General features: G+C 43.4%; 1 protein-coding gene across 3 annotated transcripts in view; it reads left to right on the plus strand.

Moving 5' to 3' along the window:
- The window catches only part of ASTN2 (astrotactin 2), an 858,139-nt gene that overhangs the window by 332,263 nt on the left and 505,257 nt on the right, over positions 1-20,619 (plus strand). For all 3 annotated transcript variants that reach the window (XM_059410933.1, XM_059410934.1, XM_059410936.1), the window contains one exon: positions 16,026-16,172. In XM_059410933.1, coding sequence (XP_059266916.1) covers positions 16,026-16,172 — 147 coding nt within the window. The remainder of the gene's footprint in view (positions 1-16,025; positions 16,173-20,619) is intronic.

Consider the following 20,619-nt stretch of genomic DNA (forward strand, 5'->3'; position numbering starts at 1 on the left):
GTTGGAAACACCATTGCTGGCCAGCCCCTCGTCTAGGAGGAGCCGTGACCGTTCACGGGATCCAGGGCACCGCTGACTATAAGTAGAGCAGCCAACAGTCCCTGAGTGTTCAGGACATGCCAGGCAATGGGCTGAGGGCTTGAAATTCATAGAGACATCAAGAAATGAAGGCGCTTACCCAGGGATATTAGCTAACAATGACCAAACCTTTCTTACCATCTGCCACTGTGCTGGATACTTGTTGCTTTAGCTCAAGTAATCTTGTGAAGTAGGTATTTTAATTATTCTTGTTTTATAAATGGCAGCCCTGAGACTTAGAAAGATCAGATTACTTGGACCAGCATCTCAAATAGGAATGGGCAGTGCTGGTACTGGGTCCCAGCTCTGCGCGATGCTAAGGGCTATGCCCCGAACTCTTCCTTTTTATTAACTAAGTGAGCTCACAGTGTTAAGAAATGACTGAGCTGGGTTTTAAGCTCCTTCTGTCTGATTGCAGAGCTCAGAAGCCTTCCATACCACACCAACTTCGCCTTTGGGATTATGTGCGAATGTAGGATCGCCCAGAGAGAAATGCCATACTAGAGATAAAGGGAACTACTTCCACTGGGAAGCCAGACCGAGTTTTGTCAAGTGCACTCGGTGTCTCCTTCCTCTCAGCCCTCACCATGTGGGAAGTCTTCATTAAAGCAACCTGGCAGTTTTCCTGGGACTGTGCAATTACGTCTCCTCCAGACCTTCTTGTCTACCTGACTGTGGTCCCTCCAGGTCTGGGCTGGCCCTGCCTCCTCAGTGAGTCCAACTGCTTGCCTAGATCATAGCACACACTTGGTGCACAGGGAACCGTACTGTCAATGAAAGGGAGTCTCTCCTAAACTTGAAAGTCCCTGAGTCTTCTTCTGGGGATGAAGTCTTTTCAGTCTTTCTCATGTATTCATTTAAGTAGGTCCCAGTTTCTAGTTCTCTATTGCTGTGTCATAAATGGTCCCCGAATTTGCAGATCAAGACAAGAAACATTATATATTTATTATCTCAACAAACATGGGTTTATTAACATTTCTTACCTTGGCAGACGTTTATTCTGTGGGTCAGAGACCCAGATACCATGTAACTGTTCCTGTAGGCTAAGGTTTCTTCTCTCTCTCTCTCTCTTTTCGAAGATTTTATTTATTTATTTATTTAACAGAGAGAGAGAGAGAGAGAGAGAGAGAGAGAATGAACAGGGGGAGGGGCAGAGGGAAAGGGAGAAGCAGGTTCCCCACTGAGCAGGGAGCCTTACATGGGGCTTCATCCCAGGACCCCGAGATCATGACCTGAGCCGAAGGCAGACGCTTCCCTGGTGGAGCCACCCAGGCGCCCTCTGCCTAGGGTTTCTCGTGAGACTTCAAGTCAGGTTGTCAGCCAGAGCTATGGTCCCCTCTCAAGGCTTGACCGGGGAAGGATCTGCTTCCCAGTCCCCTCAAGTGGTGGCAGGATTCCTTTCCACAGGGGCTGTGAGCCAGAGGCCACCCTCATATCCTTGTCCTGGGGACCTCTCTGTCTGGCAGCTTGACAACATGGCATCTGACTTCACCAGAGCAAGAAAGTGAGAGGAGCAGAGAGCGTGTGAGCAAGACGGGGGTCACAACCTTCTGTGCCCCTGTCACGGAACTGACATCCCACACGTGCCCTGTATTCCATGTGACAGAAGGAGTTGCTAGGAGAGGGCAGCATATGAGGATGTGAACACGAGGACGCCAGGACCATCAGGAAGCCATTTTAGAAACAGCTGACCTTGGTCCCCTGCCCTCTTTCCTTTTCTTCAAACCAGATCTCTCTTTCATTTCGGGTGACTCATGCTTTTTCATGTCTGTAGACTTGCAGAATGATTGATCGCCAAACTTCAGGTTCTCGTGTTCTTTCCAGAATGTTCTTCAGCCTCCTGGTGTGAACAGCCTCTGATTTTCTTATAGACTGTCTTTGCAGAAAAAGATTTCTGCCTCTAACCCAAGTGCCTCTCCTCGTTTTGCGCCCCAGAGGTACACTTGTCGGGTTTTCCTTTGTCATGAGGTCTTCGGACCCCACTCCTTGGGATGATGACGTCCCTGAAGGGTCCTCAGCACCCGACACCGTGTCTGGTGCTTAGGGATACTTACCTCATCTTTGCTGACAAGGCGAATGAGTGAAGGTGTGTCTGAGCTTTGCACGGTGCCGGGAGTGCCGGCCTGAAAAGACATGATGTACCATCTAGGAGAAAGCCCTCTGTCTTTGTAGTGGGCCATAATTTCCTTCAGAAGCTGCTCCCTCCTGGCCTGTCTGGCCTCCTCTGCCGGCCTTGTGCTGCATGTGCCTGCTGCCCCCCTGCCCACACTCCAGTTCACAGGCGGTGTTCTTCGCACATCTCCTGGATTGCGGATCTGTTTTTCCACTCAGCTAACTCTCATCTTACCAGCCTCAGCTCTCAGGACGCCCAGACCTGGATTAGGGGTCCCTTCTTCTGCACTGACCTCTGCCACCGTGGCAGTCTCCTTGCATTACATTCTCTGTTTCGAGCCTCCTACCCAACTGGATACTGAGACTCTTAGTGGCTCTCATCTCTGTATCCCCAGGTCAGTGCAGAATGGGCCCTCAAGAAATCTCTGTTGAATGCATGGATTTCTTCCTGCTACAGACGAGGAGACTGATGTCCAGAGAGGGGAGGGGCTTTGCCGAAGGTTGTGTGGTGACCCGTGGCTGTGCGGTATTCAGGTCTGCTCTCTAGTCCCCCCAAGACAGCACTTTTGACACTGGCCCCAGGCATTCCCTTGCCACTGAAGGACCAGACCTTAGCATGTCCCTTGGGCTAAGACCACTATTGTTCTTCTGGCGGTGACACATTCAAACCAGCAAGCTTGAAAGGTTTAGGCCCAGAATATCAGCCTGAAATGGATAGAAGCCTCTGTATGGAAATGGGCTTGGGCAGAAATGCTGCATAGGAATATTTCCTCGCTCTCATTTTTTTCCTTCTTTTGTTCTCCTTTATATTCCCTCCTCAAAGGTCCAAAGGCAAAGCTGTTTATCTCCAAATGGCTGTTTAAACACAATGCAAATGTACTTTTGCTGAAATGTTAGTGGTCTGAAGAAGAGGCAATGGATTGGAAAACCCAGGGAAAAATGTCCCTCCAGTGAAAGGGCTGGAAGCAGGTGTGTTTATTTTAATCAAGCTCCCAGGTGCTTAGCAGCCAAACTCCTCCATCCAGAAAAGGACAGAGTCCTCTATCCTCTGCAAGGCCTCAGTGCCTTCCTTGGTAAGGGTGAGGCTTTGGATGCCGAGAAGATACTAGGGCTTACAATATGCTTCTCAGGCCAAAGCTCCATCTAGTTCCCTAGATCTGCAGGAGATCCTGATGGTAAGGGAGCCCCAGTGTGATGTGAGATGAACACAGATGTTGCCAGGGTCACGCAGACCCAGTTGGAATCTAGGTTGTTTGTGCAACTTGGGACAAGGGTATGATCTCCTTGCGCTTTGTTTTCCTCATTTTGTAAAATGGAGATCATGGTGCTGAACCCAGAAGGTTGTTTCAAGGATTAGGTGCAACAAGGCAACAGGCACCTTGACCAGGGCCTTGGTTCTCAAAGTTGCTCTTGTGGATTATCTGTTTTCTTTTCTTTTTTCTATGTTTGGGTGTCTTCTGTGACATCTCCCTCAAGAGGTCCCTCTGCCTGAGTCTTCTTTGCGTCAAGGCTAAGTGTCCCATGTCTTTTATCTACTGTCCTCTTTTGACGTCACCTCTAGCCCAACCCTGGTTACTCTTCTTGGAACATGGACTACTTGTCTGTGTTCTCTTTCCAGCATCACATAGACCCGAGTTACATGACCAGCTCTGCAGCTTGTGAGGTAAGTATCCTTGAGCAAAACTCTTCTTTTCTCTGAGCTTCACTTCTCTGATCCACACAATGGGAACCTGAGGAGTGGGTCAAGAGAAAACTGAATAATGGATACAAAGGGTTCCTGTGGAGGTTTAGTGATGTAGCAGGCACTCTGCGTGCGTGGGAACCTGCTCTTGCTGAACTTCACTATCCTTCCAGCCATATGGTCTTTCTTCCACTTTTGAGCTATCCTGAATGTATGCAGATAGTTTTCTGGGTGCAAAGGCCAGGCTGTGTATTTACTGGTCCTACCTTTAATGATGATGATGACAATGATGATGATGATGATGAAGGCTACTATTCATCGAGCATCTACTATGCAATATATGTTTTCCCATTTTATCTTTCTAGCAATGCTGTGGAGTCGATGCCCTTCACATTTTGCCAGTTAGGATAATGAGACTTGCCAAAGGTCAATCAAAAAAATAACAGGACTGGGGCGTGAACCCAAGTTTCTCTAACTCCGAAGTCCATGTTCTTCCCATTACCTTAGTCTACTAAGCTATAGACTTCGCACCAGTCTGTTCGGGTTGTTGGTGGGAGTATTTGGGTATGGTTCATTTTGTTTGTATGTTTGACCGAAGTACCATAGTTGAGCCCACCTGACTTACAGTCGTTTATGTGACCCTATGGCCAGGGTCATATGGACAGAGAGTGTAGAATGTGCTATCTATTCCAGGAGATTCTGGTTAAGGTAGGAATATTTGTTAGCAAGTGACAAACATCCCAGGTGGTGAACTGAGAAACATTGCTGTGGGAACTGGGACCAGTGGGATCTAGGTTTGGCTCTGAACATGAGGACTCTGGACAGAACTCTTCTCCTCGCCTCTTTCTAACCTTGAGCATGATCGATTGGGCTCACTAATCTAAAGGCACTCCTCCAGCTCTCTTTTCTGGCTCTAGGATTATTTACTGCTAGTGGGAGTCAAGGGACAGAAAATGTGTTTGAGGTGAAAGGATATGGGAAATCTACTTTCCAACCTCAAACCAAAGGGCTACCTGAGATAGAGGAATGGAGATAAGACTATGGAATCTTTTTTTTTTTTTCTTAAGATTTTATAGAGAGATAGTGAGAGAGAAGGGACTACAAGTAGGGGTATGGGAGAGGGGGAAGCAGGCTTCCCATTGAGCAGGGAGCCTGACACAGGGCTTGATCCTAGGATCCAAGGATCATGACCTGAGCTGAAGGCAGACATTTAATGACAGAGCCATCCGGGTGCCCCAAGACTATGGAATCTTAAGGATAGGAACATGTCTAGCTGCTTATAGTTCTAGGAGTCGACTTTCATTTTACACATAGTCCACATTTGGAAGGTTAAGAGTGAAGGGAGATTTCCTAGTACATCGTTAAGAGCTTTGGGATCTACATCTGGATTTGAATCCTGGTTTTGCTGCTCAGTAGCCTTCCCACCTTGGGCTAGACTCAGTTTCCTTATTTGAAAAATGAAGTGCTAACAAAAATTTATGATTGATCAAACAAAGGAATATCTAAAATATTTAATGTAACATGTTGTATGTATTAAATGCTCCAAAAATAAAAGATTACCATCACCACCACCACCACCATCATCATCAACAACAATGAAATGGGTCTTCTTTTGAGCTAACAAGCTCCCAGTTTCGGTGATGTTCCAACACAGGTTGGATGACCATGGGATAGAGCATTGTAGGGAGGTACCTGTATTGTGTAATTTGTTAGGGTGAAAGCCTGTTTCGTTTCCAATTAATCTGAGATTCTGTGACTCCCATTAGAACATGTGATACATGGGACAGGACTTAAGAGGGGTCTGAGGTTTCTGTGAGTTAGGGTAGCTTCTAAGAGATGGGAATTCTCTGGCCTTAACAAGTAGGTCTGCCTTAGACATGTTGATAAAAGTAGGAAGAGCACTGCATAGCCATGAGGAATGCGTGCATCTTGTCACAAGGAAAGGTACAGGCAAGTTGAAGTGTATTCAAGGGTTTATGGGCCATCAGACAAAACCTTGTTTCCCATTATTTCTCAAGTGCCCTTTGAGATTCAGGACAAAGACTGGTGGAGGAAGGAGCACAGAGATTTGATGGAACCCCCTTCTTTTAGAGGCAGTGTGATATAATGGAAGAAACATTGAGAATGGAGGTCAACAGATTGGTTTAGAGTCCCTCTCTGCCTTTACTTGTTATGAGTGTTTGGAGAGATGAATTAAACTCTCAGAGTTTCCATTTCCTCCAGTATCAAAAATGGCAGCATTGCCTAGAGTTTACATTGGACATGTGGAACAGAAGAGATTCTGTAGATAAAAGAAAACACAGCAGACCCAGTACATATTAAATGCACAATGAACATTGTTCATGTCCTCCTGCTTTCACAGACCTTGGGCCAATTTCCAGTGACATCTTCTCAGAGAACAGAACAGTGACTTTTTTGTCAAGCTCTGAGAAAAAGCAGCTAAAATGTCCCTTTCATGGAAATGGGAGACGAGTGGTCTGATGTTCCTTGGTAGCCATAGAAACGTGTGGCTGCTCTTTGCTCTGTCCCTCTGCACCCAGTACTTTGTCCCCAAGCCTTCTCTGCCACTCCCCATTCCATCAAGGGCGTGGGCTGAATGCGATGGTACTGTTCAACAGCCTGTAGTCTAAGAGGGCGAACATGGGGGTCAAGCACTAGTGTCTTAAAAACATTTTTATTTTGTAAGTCATTACCAGCTGATGATCACCTGTGGCTCTGAAAATCAAGGGCCACCTTTCCTTCCTGCCTTCTTTCCTATTTATTTCTGAGCCTTTCTAGAGCTTTAGCTCTCAGAATTGTCACCGTGGTTTCTTCCACACACTGTAGTTTCATGTTCTAAGGACAGCGTGTCTTTCCTTCTCGAAATGCACTCCATCAGACTGATAAATACCAGTTGAATAGTCTTTAACCTTTCAAGCTGACCCCTTGTACCTGTTCTTTTCCTTCTTTGCATGTATTTTTCTGAGATTCTAAAATTCCATTTTCTGTAAACAATCTTTTTCCAATTGAGATATAATTGACATACATCGCTGTATAGGTTTAAGGTGCACAGTGCACATTGGTTTGACTTACACATTTTGTGAAATGATTATTGCCATAAATAGAGTCAGCATCCATCATCTCATATAAATGCAATGAATAGAAAAAGCAAAAAAAAAAAAAAAAAGGAAGAAAAAATGCTCTCATAGTGATGAGAACCCTTGGGATTGGCTCTCTTAATAGCATTTGTATATGCCATACAGCAATGTTAACTATAGTCATCAAGTTGTCCATTGCACTCCTAATACTTAACTTACCTTATAACTGCAAGTTTGTACATTTTGACCAACTTCCTCCTTTTCCTCCTCCTCTCCACCCCCCCTCCCTCTGCTAAGCACAAAGCTGATCTCTTCCCCTGGAGTCTGTTTTCATTTCTGTTCTCTTTTAGATCCCACATATAAGTAAGATCATACAGCATTTGCCTTTCTCTGACTTATGTCTTCAGGGTCCATCCATCTTGTCACAAATGGCAGGATTTTTTTTTCATTTTTATGGCTGAATAATATTCCATTGTACGTATGCATGTATGTAGGTATATGTGCACACATACGATGGATAGATAGGTTGTTTCATGTTTTGGCTGGAATAAATATGCTATTTTAAGCATAGGGGTACAGATATCTTTTGAGGTTATGATGAGTTTCCATGTTCTTTTTAAGCATGGGAACCAGAAGCATATAGACGTTGGAGTCAGACAAGACTGACCATGAGATTTTCCTCTGTCATTTCTTGGCGTTCCCATTTTTAGCTAGAGGTAATAGCCTCTGCCTTGTGAGGCTGTTGAGAAGCGTACAGGCAAATGTAACTAGAATCTTTAACGCCGTTCCTGGCATAGAGGAAACAGTTAATCATTGGGAACTGCAGACATGATTAATAGCAACTTTTGTGTACTTTTTTAAAGTAGCTCATTATTTTTTCCTGCTTTGTTTCATGGGATAATGGCTCTGTAATATATTAATACTTTTGGGAAACATCAGGTTAGATTTTGCTAAAGAGAATCCAGTGTAGGCCTTTTCAGAGATTTTAATACCTGATATATAAATACAGAAACTCTGGTACTTTAAGAGGTGAATATAGAATGTAGCATGTCCCCAAATTCTTTGAAAATGGAAATTTTGTGCTCAAGATACATTTTGTTTGATGGGAAATACTTCTATGGCTCTTTGGGACATTCAGATACATTTATGTGGTCAGTGGGTCCATAGATGGAGACACAGATTCTCATCCTAACTTCACACCTTGCCATCGAGGCCTGGGTGTAGTGTCGTGAAAAGGGCACTAGGCTGTGGCTCAGAAGATTTGGTTCCCAGGCCCAGTTATTCCTCTGATTTCTAGATAAGAGTACACCATGAAGTCTCAGGCTTCTTTGTACGCTGAAGATAGTAGCAATGCTTATGACATAGAATTTTGGTGAAAAGTGAATGAGATATTTGAGAATAATTTGTAAACTAATAAGAACTGAAAAAATGTGGTACCATCTTTGTCACCAACACCACTGTTACATCTCCACTGTCATCAGCTGAAAGTGACATTCATACGTCCAGGCTCTGGCATCTGCAGCTGTTATAGAGAACTCCAAAGATCAGCCGTCTGGAGCCCCATGCCACGTCTGCCACCAGGGGCTTTATCTTCAATAAAGTGCCACCGTCCAACATTTGTCTATGGAGCAGAGCCAGCCAATCTTGTTTCCTAGTGGCCCCAGGAGGACACTGAACTAGTTGAGGCCAGGTAGTATTTTCTGAAGCTCAGAAAGGAAGAGAGAGAGCCATCTAGTTCATCTCACTCACCATCTGCTCTCCTTGTAAAGTCCCCTCTGGTGATGTGGGGTGTTCCCTTGAAGGCGTGTGCTCTTGAAGACCTGTGGTCAGTATCAGGTGGCATGATGAGACCACTGTGAGTCCCGTCATAGTTGCCACAGGGCTCTAGGGCAAGCTGAGGTCTGTAAGCATCTTGCCAGTTGGGCTGATTATTCTCTGCTCAGGCCATATCTAGCATGTTGATAGAGAAGTTGTGGAGGGTAGTGGCTGAGAACTTGGACTCTGAAGTCAAATGGTTATAAACTTTGAGCTGCATGATCCTTGGTGAGTGGTGAGTTCAGTTTCCTCCTGTGTAAAATATGAGCGTAAAATATGAGTGATAATAGAGAACATCTCATGAAGTTTCTGTGAAGATTAAGTGAGATACTACATGAAAAATATTTATGTTATATGGCACATAGATGTTTTTGTAAATAGTAGTGATGATGATGCTATATGATGATGATGGTGGTGGTGGTAAGGTGATATTCTTTGCTAGGAAAAGTCATTGTTAAAAAAAAAAAAGAAAAGTAAAATACATACAAAGCATAATAAAGAACCTCAAAATATGATTTGAGATAGAAAGTCAGGCTAGCAGCCTTTGGTGTGGAGGACAGAAGGCTCAAGACAACCTAACTGCCACCTTTCACTCGCTATAGAGCTTCCCCCAAAGAGGAGGTATTAGGTGTAGCTTATTTGACCTGGAAAGCAGAAGCTGGCTCGTAGAGAGAGCACCCAGCACCCTGAGAACAACTGTCTGAGAGGAGAATTGGGGCTTCCTCGGGGTTGAGTTTGCTGTCTCTGGAGGTATGCCTAGGCTGGATGAACCCTTGCATGGGCTAATAAAGGAAGGCCCTATGGAAGATTGGGAAAACTACACGTGCTTTAAAGGATACCGCAGATGTGAAAGTGCCAAGGTCAAAGAGCCAAAGAATGCGAGAAACTGGTTCATGCCAAAGATAGAGAGAAGGCGATGAGGAGGGACCTGGCCCCAGGTAGGCAAGGTAGGGGTTGAGGGGGAGAAGAATGCCTCCTCTTGAAGTAGTATGTGCACAGTTCAGCCATGAGGCAGCCCGAGGATAGGGGGCCACCTTTCGTAGAGTTCTGAGACAGTCACAATGTTAAGTATTCATTCCTCCTGCCTCCAACGTGATACTTGCACTTGTCAGACAATGTGCCCTGATTTAGCTTCCAGAAATACACAAAGAAGTGCAGAGGTGCTAGAGCCCAGATGTGGCAGGGATCGCATGAGGCATTCAATAAGGTTCATGGTAGGAACCTCATGCGGTGTGTGAGAGACTTAGCAGCCTTCAGTTAGGTTTTTGTATGATTTCTTCCCAGAGAGGTGCGAGGGTGGGGGTTGGGGTGACTCATCTTTACCAAAGACAGTAAATGAATACATTTGACTAGAAAAAAAACCAGTAGCAATATTTCAGTGCTGACAACCTCTTGGTAGAATGGAGAACAATATTTAAGCATTCATTCATTCATTCATTCATTCAACTGATATTTATTGAGCACCTAATTTACTCAGACACACAGACCCCAGAAATACTAGGAAGGCACAAACTATGAGGCCTGCCATGTAACAGATGCATAATAAGTAACTAGTTATTGAATGAATTAATTCTCAGATAAGGTCATTGAGGCTTAGAGGAGTAAGGTGACTTGCCCATGGGGGCCACCACCTAAGTACAATGGCCAGAATCCCGCCTTGAGCCAAAGAGTCATATATCCTGCTGGTATCTGCAAGCAGCGGGGGTTTGAAGAACTGAGAAGAAAGGAAAGATCAAGTGCATGTGTCTAGCATTACAAATACACTCTCCCATTTCATCGAAATAGCTTGTCCGCTAGTTATGGGCTATAACTGCCATTTCAGAGATCAGAACACTGAGGCTCTGAGAGTGTAGGTAACTTGCCACAAGTTAGCTATTAATTGGAAGAGTCTGGATTTCAATTTCTATGTTTAAAACCCAAACCCAGCCTCTTCCTCCTTTTCCAAGTGGCTTTTTTACCTGTTGGGCTCCTCCATCCTAATATCCTGGGGTCCTAGAATCCTTGCCCCTCACCCCAACCCCATATGTCATTTGAAGGAAGAAATGACTTCACAGCCGGGGACCTAGTCTCTTGTCCCCCAGAGATACCAGGAGGAAGGAATCAATGGAGCTATGGCTGCTTTAAGTTTTTGGAACACAGTGGCCTGATGGGGTTAGCTCTCTCTCTCTCTTTTTTATTTTTTTTTTCATTGTAAAATGTGATTGATTCAATTCCAAATTTAGCCTAGATTTGATTGTCTTCTCTCAACCTGGCATCTCCAAACTGAGAATCAATCAAACCCCAAATTATAGGCAGCGTGTGGCTCAACAATGCCGAGTGATTTCCGGTCGAATTTCTCAAGCAATGCATTTTATGCCATTCTCTGTTGCCATGAGAGAAGTTGAGGGGTAAGAGGGAGGGGAAATGAAAGGGAAATTAGATTATTAACTTTCTCCAGTTCCAGCAATCAATACACCCTGGTGTAATTCTATTCCTACAGCACAGCTCTCTCTCTCTCTCTCTTGAAAGTGACAGGGAGGGAACTATGAACCAAGATGCAATACAGAAACAACTATGACCCTAGCCATCTGACAATGCTCACGTTATGACTTGGAGATATCATTTATTGATCTGGAGCTCTCATTTATTGATTTTTTAATTTCTTTGGCCAATTGCAAGTGTTCTCTTTTATCCTCCAATCAACTCTGAAAGAAGAGCACTCTTTCCATTTTCCCGTTGGGAATATTTTGTTTTATTAGTGTTAGATTAACTGGCAAGCATCCTGTGGAGATGTTTGTAGTTAAGCCAGGACCTAAACACACCATGTCTAGCGTCAGAGGTCATGCTCTTTCTGCAACTACATGATGCCATTGTGGGACCTTTGTTCTGGAGTAAGGTGGAAGGTAGTATGATATGGGGGAGAAGATGGAAAGAACTGGTTCTAATCTCTCCTCTGCCACATACAAGTTGGGTGATCTTGACCTTAGAAAGTCATTTGATTGCTCTGTCCCCTTGTTCATGTGTAAAATGGGGATAGTGGTGACACTTCCTTTAAAGAGGTAAATGAGGTAATTCTCCACTAAAGTGTAAGCCTTGGGGACCTTGGCTTTGTTCACTGTCATTTCCTCCTTGCCTAGAACAATGTGAAGAAAAGGTGATGTTCAATCAAAATTGGTTGGATGGATGGATGGATGGATGGATGGATGGATGGGTGGGTGGGTGGATGGATGGATGGATAGATGGATGGATGGATGGATGGATAGATGTGAGTGCTAGGCGTAGTGCCAGGATCATAGTAAGCATTTTGCAAAGGTTGGTTCTCTTCCCTGTGTCTGCTTCCTGCAATGCAATACAGAACCTGGATGAGAAGAAGGTGGGTTTTTTGGGAGAGATAGTTTCTACCTTGCTGCTGTCTACAGCTTCTACTCAGAGCTAAATGCTGACGATCAGTTCCCTGGGCCAGGAACTCTTAAGAAGTCACCTCTGTTTGAGTTCCATTGCGAAGTTCCTGCCAGATCTAGTTGCCATGGAAACTCCCCAAGCCCCATGGGCGGCTCCACAGGCATCTGGCCTAAGTGTAGACTTGACCTGCATGCTTTTTTCTTCCTGAACTTCAGAGACAACTGTGCTGATTTCAGGTTTTCACTGAGTGAATGGCTACCCCAGGACACTGTTCATTCACGTTCTCCCTTCTACTTCCTCCCTCTTGCTCTGACTTGCCCTTACTCTCCACTCTTTTTGTCTTCAGTTCCTTAAAGGGTACTTCAGTTCCTAATATGTTCTGCTAATGTGTTGGACAAAGAAGTAAATGAGTCCTGGTTTCTGCCATCGATGATTAAATACTGATACTCGGCTTGGAAGTGATTATTTACCAAGGGCCTACCATGTCCTAAGAACTAAGCTAGGCATTTGACATTTGCTGTCTCATTTAGCTCTCACCACACTCTTAAGGGATGCATCATCTTATTCCCGTTTTCCAGATGAGAAAACTCAGAGGCAATATACTAAGGTGGCTTCACCCCCAACCCCCAATGACTCTTAATAGACTGTGGTTGACTGTGAAGGTTTAAATGACATAGGACCTAGGACAGCTAGGCCAGCGTGAGTCCAGGGAGAGGGTGTGAGCAGTCCCGCACCTGCCCATCAGCTCTCTTCTCCCAACCAGAAACCAGCCCCGTGAGGCCTGGATGGGATTTCTGGTAGTTGGTTAGTTAGTGAAAGGAATGTCTTGGTCACTTCCATCTCTGCTGCTGTGTGGGCCACATCTGAGAGATGCCTTCCCAGAGCCCCACGGTGTGCTAGTGTCCGCCCATGACTCCTGACTTCCCAATGCCAGGAGCATTCCACATCTCACTCTCCAGGTCACCTTCCCAAGAATGTGTTCATGCTGGAATCATCCTTATAGGTTTGTCCCCTCAGAATGGACTCCACAGAATCTTGAGTGGAAACTCAGTGCTCTCACTGACTGCTCTTTGGGGGTTTTGTTAAGGACGTAGACATGGGATAGTATGTTGACTTTTTAAGGAGAGACTTACTCAAAGTACCAACTCCTAGTCCGTACCCTTTCTAGGAGAAAACACTGATGTTAGCTTGCTTATGTTATTTGGTACTAAACTTTATATTTCAGAGTTTGAAACAGCTTTTTTGTGGTTCCTAAGGGAGAGGGAAAGTGTGTTCCCCTATTTTGGGTGGTCATTTTAGACTTAGAGATTTCCTATCTACCTGACACCAGGATCAACTCTTTAAATTTTATATTTGCTATGCCATTTAACAAATATTCAACAAATACTGTAACCACAAATAGAGGAATAGTCCATACCATAAGCTTTGCCTTGTCCTAGGACTAGCGATGAAGATCGGGATGCTGTTCTTAAAGTAAGGAATTTCTAGGTGCCAGGCACTGAACTCAGGGTAAGAAAAGTAAAGATAGTGAAGATAGGATTCCTTTCTTCAGGAAGCTCACGGTTTGGGGCATGCCTGGGTGGTTCAGTCAGTTGAGCATCTGCCTTCAGCTCAGGTCATGATCCCTGGGATGGAGTCTGCATCGGGGTCCTTGCTCAGTGGGGAGTCTGCTTCTCCCTTGCCTGCTACTCCCCCTGCTTGTGGCTTCTCCCTCTCTCTCTGACAAATAAGTAAACAAAATCTTTCTTTAAAAAAAAAGCTCACTGTTTATTAAGAAAAAGAAATATCCATAGAAAAAAATCCAAATTCAGCTCTTCTTGGGGTTCTTGTTCCATTAGGATTCACCAGCCTGGCAATGTTGCTCATTTGTGATTGGCCTGCTTTTTGATTGTTCAGCCCCTAGGTCTGTTTACTAATATTTTACTATCATCCATGGGAGTTTGGATGCATTTGTTGAGATTCTAACATGTCCCAGACCCTGTGCTAGACATCGGGATACAATGGTTAGCAAAGAGCATGGCGCCTGCCATCAGGAGGTTACCATCTAGTTACTAGAATCTAGTGTTTGAATGAGATACTTGGAGAAACACCGCAAATGTAGGCTGTTCGGTTGCCTAGAGGGAGAGGAATCTACGTTTGTGGTTAATTTCACTGTGTGATAAGGAACACAGAAACAAGTGGATTTCTATGCAAAGGAAATAATACCTATGGTCATGTTAGCATGATGAAGTGTTGACTGGGGTGGCACTGTGGTTAGGCAGCTCTGCTCTCATCTAGGCCAGGAAGTGGAGAGCACCAGGAGGTGTAAGTGCTGAGACCCACCATGAAAGGCCTCGGACGCCAGGCTGATGAGCGTGGATGGCATCCTGTGCCCAGATACTATAAAACATCTCAAGGGGTTCCAGCGGGGAACGAGATGGGAAGATGTGTCCATAGCTTGCTCACTCCACATGCAATCAGACAATAGAGGAGAGGAGAGGAAAGAGGTGTAAGTGCTAAGGATGCAGAGTCAGTAGGAACTATAAAGGAAGAAAACAGACGTGTGATGGACATCTAGGTGAACGAAGGCATTTTCAATAAGTTGGGGAGCCCGGGAGGAGGAGGTAGAGGGGAAGCACAGGATTAAAGAGAAAATAACATGTGCTGTTTTGAATATGTTTATCCCTTGGGACTTCCATAGGAAGGTGTCTGGGGAGGTTTGGGGAGAATGATTTGCTCAAAAGAAGAGCCTTGTGGGCGATAGAAATGTGGGAGCCGTTGCTCTAAAAACAGTGATTGAAACCTTGAAAGTTGGTATGAATAACAAGGCTTAAGAAGGAGACCAGTGGATCCCAGGGTCCTGGGATTGAGCCCCGAGTCTGGCTCTCTGCTCAGCAGGGAGCCTGCTTCCTCCTCTCTCTCTGACTGCCTCTCTGCCTACTTGTGATCTCTCTCTGTCAAATAAATAAATAAACTTTAAAAAAAAAAAAAAAAAGAATGAGACCAGTGGGGACTTAGAACACAGTCCACAGAATTTCTCTGCCGGCCCAACACTCTGCTGGCCACGCACCTCCAATCTACTCATTCTACTGCACCCATGAAATTGTCTCTCATTTTCCCAGGCAAAACTCTCTTCCCCATCCTGTGCCCTTTCTATTAGTTTCTAGCACAACTTGCCTTGGATTCTAACTAGCTGTGGGTAAGCCTGCCTTTGTTCCCTAGTCTCCAAGTTCCTGAAGATCAGAAACTATTCTGCTCCTGCTCTATGTGTATCTACATAATAGGTGCTCAGTAAAAGCCTGTGAAATTAATCTGAACTGATTAGCTTCCACCATTCTGTGAAAGCCAGTTAGGTGACAGACATTGTGTATACATTATACCATGTCATCACAACCTATGCACTGTTTCCTACTACCCTCATCATACATGTATGAAAACTGAGGTTCACAGAAGGGAACAATCACACAACCAACGAGGGCTAAAGCTCAAAGTTTAACCCATGGATGTCGAACTCCAAAGACCATGCTCATTCCTCGAGGCTCAATGAATTCAACACTTCTTTTTTATTTCTGCTTGCCTCTAAGGCCAGTAGAGAGTTTAGCCATCCAAATAATTATCAGGAATAACCAGCCTAATTGAGAGGGTGGGAGGGAGAATTGCCACAGTTTCCATGAAGCTTGTTTCTTTCATCTACATCAAAGGGCATAATAAGTCCATTTTCTAGAGAGTTAAGTTGAAACCCAACAAGAGCTGCTGAGATGCCGTGATGGGCACAGAAGTTAGAAAGTACAGTTTCTTTTCCAGTTTCTCATTTGGAAAAAAGCAGGGTTCCCAAATTCCATGCGATGCCTATTTTCTCACCCCATGGACTTATGTATCTCTGTGTGTATTTTTGTTACCAGGTTTGCTAAAAAGCCCAGTGAACAAGACAGCCTTGACGCTGATTGCTGTGAGCTCCTGCATCCTGGCGATGGTGTGCGGCAGTCAGATGTCCTGTCCACTTACCGTGAAGGTGACTCTGCATGTGCCTGAGCACTTCATTGCAGACGGTAAGAAGCAAGCATAAAAGATAACCCCATATACGTTCATCACCCTGCAGCCCCCGCTGGTCAGACATCCTCCGGGCACGGCCAAACTTCACAATCAGATTTTTTTTTTTTTTTTTAAAGAGCATTCAAATCCAAAGACCTTAAAGAGGCCCTTATGATTTGGAATCCTGTATTATATGAATGGAATTACACTGATTTTTGCCATGGGCAAGAATGAGATTTGTTAAATAAAGGAAGAATTCAAACATGAGTGTAGAAAGATTGAGCTACTTCAGAGAACCTACTGTTTCTTATTATGCTTCTGAATCCTATTCCTAACTAAAAATATTCCCCCAAAATACTATTCGCTAATTTAAAAATATGACAGACAAGATCATAGGAGCTTTGTTGGTATTTCCTGAATATCCTAGAGAATATTCACATTTCATTCCTTGTAAATGTACTTTTTAGTATGTTATCTCCTACTCTTCACCCAATTAATTTGAGTTAATGAGACACTGTAGTCACTATAATCATTTGCAAAGCATGGCCCAAGAAACTGATTAAGGTGCTTGAGATCTATTGTTAAAGTGCCCTCCAGAAAGTCCTTCCTCTTTACATACTTCAGCGGGGTATGATGGCACCTGTTTTCCTAAATGCTTGCTCAAGAGCTTGGCATTCCGGGGCACCTGGGTGGCTCAGTGGGTTAAAGTGCTTGGCATTCCTGTTCACAAGTGTATTGAAGGCTTTCAGCGATACAATGCAGGAGACATATTAAATGTGTAGCTTAATAAATTTTTACAGAAGTCCGCTCAGATTAAACCACACAACATTCCCAGTACCTTCAGCTTCCTTATACTCCCTCCCTGTTAATGCCCTCCCAGAGGTGACCACCCTCTGACTTCTGGCACCATATTAGCACCATTATTTGTTTAGAACTTTTTCCAGTTGGGTGTGTATTGAATGTTTTTGACATCCTTCCTCGATATTTGTCCACCTTATCTCAACGTAACTCATTTTTATCTTTAAATTTTTAAGTTCCTGTTCAGAACTTAGCACCAATCCCTTCAATATGTCTTCTCCAAAGTGAACCTTTTATCTCGTTTTTCTGAAACACTCAGACTTCTATTAATGCATTCTGTGATTGCTCCCACTTCACCATGTGATCTAGCCTCTGCTTGTGTTTCGCCTGAACTGCTAGTAAGTTCAGTATTTCTGAATAGCTGATTTTCTGACCTAAGCACAATACTTTTGGTTCATTCCTATCAAATCGTGAAGGCACATGTAACAGGCAAAACTGTGAGCATGAGATAACAAAAGGGATAGCGAGGGAAGCAGAAGGAACTGAATTTACAGAAGCACTTAGGTCATATAGGCTGATGAAAATTCAGATTGGAAGAATTGCAAGAACCTAGGTATGGTTGGGATATTAGAGATGAAAGACTAGGAGTAATAAACACTGAGTTTGGAAAGATCAAAGGGATAAATGTTGGCCACTGTTGAAGACATGTGACCTTATTTAGCTTTACTAGTTCCTACTCTTTAACTGTAGATTGATGAGCCTTAGCAACATTCACATTTTGAATATTTTCATGCACGTAGATATAGAGCTCCTAAGAGTCTATGTAACCTGTTCAGCGTCATGGTAAATACCTTAATGGCTAACCGCAGAAACTATAAAATAATACAAACATGGATTCAAATAGTTTTTCTGTTAACTGCCATTTCTATAGCTAAGTGAAAGACTTATCTCTCTGGTCCTCAGTCACTGTGTCTATAAAATGGGTATGATAATAATATCTATTTCTTTGGATTATTATAAAGCTTACAATTCCACATTTACCAGATTTTCAGATAACATGAAGTTGGGAAGTGGCAAAATCAAGGGGTCACCCAAGAAAACTCTAAAACTTGTGATGGCTCTGAAAGATAGACAAAAATGTGGTGAATTAAAAGGTGCCCTTCCCCAGTGGTCCTTATTCTGTCCTCTATCATAAATTTAAAACCTTACAACTTCCTACAGAGTTGTGTATTTCTGACTCTAGACTGGAGTCTAGAGTTGTGGGAGGAGTTGTGTCTTTTGGTAGAGATACCGTCTCCCTGATAACAAGCACACTGACTGACCCATGGTGGATGCTCAGTAAATATGTGTTGAATGAATGAATGAAACCTAAATTAGAGTAGACTTATAAATGGTTATTTGGGATTCTTCGAGTAGATCACTATGAAGAAAGGGGGGACTGAGGCAAGGATAAGTAAAGTAGAGAATGCATACAGATCAAGGATAATTGGAAATGACCATGGAGTATACAAGTATTAGAGAGTGCAAACATGGCAGACAATGCTGGGAGACATAGCCCAAAGACCGAGTCTCAGTCTCAAGGTTTAATGGAACCCCTTTCCTCTAAAACAATGCTGCATTGTTTTGGTTAGGAATGTGTCCTTTGAAATGAGTATGTTTGGTTTCAAATCTCAGGTTCCTTATTTAATTGCTGTAAAATAGAAGAGAGTCAGTTAAGCACCCTGAGTCTCAATTTTTCTCATCTGTAAAACGGAGATTATTTTGAAAAGATCAAGTGGCATCACATATATAAAATACCAGTAAAGTATCTAAAACATGATGATTGCCCAATAAGTGGTAGTAGTTACTGCTTTTATTCCTAAAATGACCCATAAAGAAGAGACATCAGAAGCTGGGACATGGTGGAACAAGAAGGCATAAGAAACTAAGTAGATGAGATTCTTCTGTTCTAAAACAATCTAGCAGATTTTACTGATTCTTCTGGGGATCAGCAGGAATTCAGAGAGCAATGAATACTTAGGTAGATGGCTGTCTAATAGTTCTCAGCAAGCAGACCTTTCCCAGCATGATCCCAATGCCTCCAGTGGGTGGATAATCTATGTGTATTTCACCTTCCATTCCCCCACCAGCTCTCCAAATTGATATTTATTATCCCCATTTCACGCATAAGAAAACTAGGACTTGAAAAAGGGTGGAATCCCTTTTTTTTTTAATGGTGATAGAGCTGGGCCTAACAAAGAACCGTTTATAGAATCGGACTAGTGGAAATTCTAGCTTTGATTTATTTTTAGCTAGATCTGATTTGATGTAGCTAGAGATCCAGGAGTGTTATGCAGGAAGGCAAAAGGGGAAGTGATGCTGGTGTCTATTTTCCTGAACCCTTATTACCATTTTGCATTAATTTTTGTAAATGTATTAATATATAACATAAATACCGTAAGAAAACAGAATGAAGGTATATAATTCAATGATTTTATATATATATATATATATATATATATATATATATATATATATATATCCACATATCATAATATAGGCTCTCACCTAAGACCCCTGGCTGAGTTATAAACAACATCATAATAAGGACTATCAGGATGAAAGCAGCCCCCATCAGATAGGAAGGACTGCACAAGACAAAGCCACCCAAGGACCTTGGCCAAGACAGTGTTCACGTTTCTTATCTTAACCCAGAAACCTTAAGCTGTCAGCCTGCCAGCCTTTAGAGAGCCTGTATCCAACCATGTAGGCTGAGCTGTCCATGGTGCTGAAGCATGGGGAGGGGAAGCTGAATATGAGGCTAGTCTTCAAAAAGAAAATGAATTCTGCACTTGTGTTATACTTGATGCTTACTGCCCATTATAGGTAAAGGTCAGCACAATATAACACTTGTCCAGACACCAGTTGGCACAAGCAATAAATCCTGACAGCCCGCATCCAAACCCTTGGCAAATATCACCCCTTTCTTTGTCTGGGTCTTCTCAGGGCCAGTAGTGGCTTTTTGCCTTGCTAAGTACACAGTGAAGATATAGACTAAGTTTGTGTCCAAACTTACTGAATTTAGCTGTTTTTTCAGCTGTGGCTTGTAAGTCATCTGCATTTAGGTCTTTTGGGCTGATAAGCTTCAGAACTAGTGAATCACATTCTCCAGGGGTGGAGCACAAGTATTAATATTCTTAATGAGAACTCTGTGATCAGTTAACAGAAGTTTGAGGGCTGTGTTAATACATTAATATCTCTGTAAATATTACAGGTTTTTTTTTTTTCATTCAAACAGATATAATAACTCCTTGAGACCCCTTGTGTTCCTCTAAGGGGATTTAGTTTCTTCCATCTTTGGTTTTTATCAATGTCATATTAATGGCGCTGCCTCATGCTATAGCTACAGTGGTTGTCCATAGCATCAAATACAATATGAATGGCCGACTATGAATTTTATAACAAAGCAGCCCTGGTAATATGGGCTTGGGTTTCATGCAAATTGTCCTGTAAGTGGCATTATGGATGAGTGGTTATTGGTTAATTTTAAAAGTTATCTTATTTGAGATGTTGGTTTGTGTGATCCTTGAGCCTCCCAGTATAAGTCAGGATATATTTACCCAAATAATCTGCCCCTACAGCAAGCCAGTAGAAGAGACAACTTTTTTTGGAGTGAGAGAGAGAGAG

The sequence above is a fragment of the Mustela nigripes genome, chromosome 9 (assembly GCF_022355385.1).
Source record: "Mustela nigripes isolate SB6536 chromosome 9, MUSNIG.SB6536, whole genome shotgun sequence".
Classification (NCBI taxonomy): domain Eukaryota; kingdom Metazoa; phylum Chordata; class Mammalia; order Carnivora; family Mustelidae; genus Mustela; species Mustela nigripes.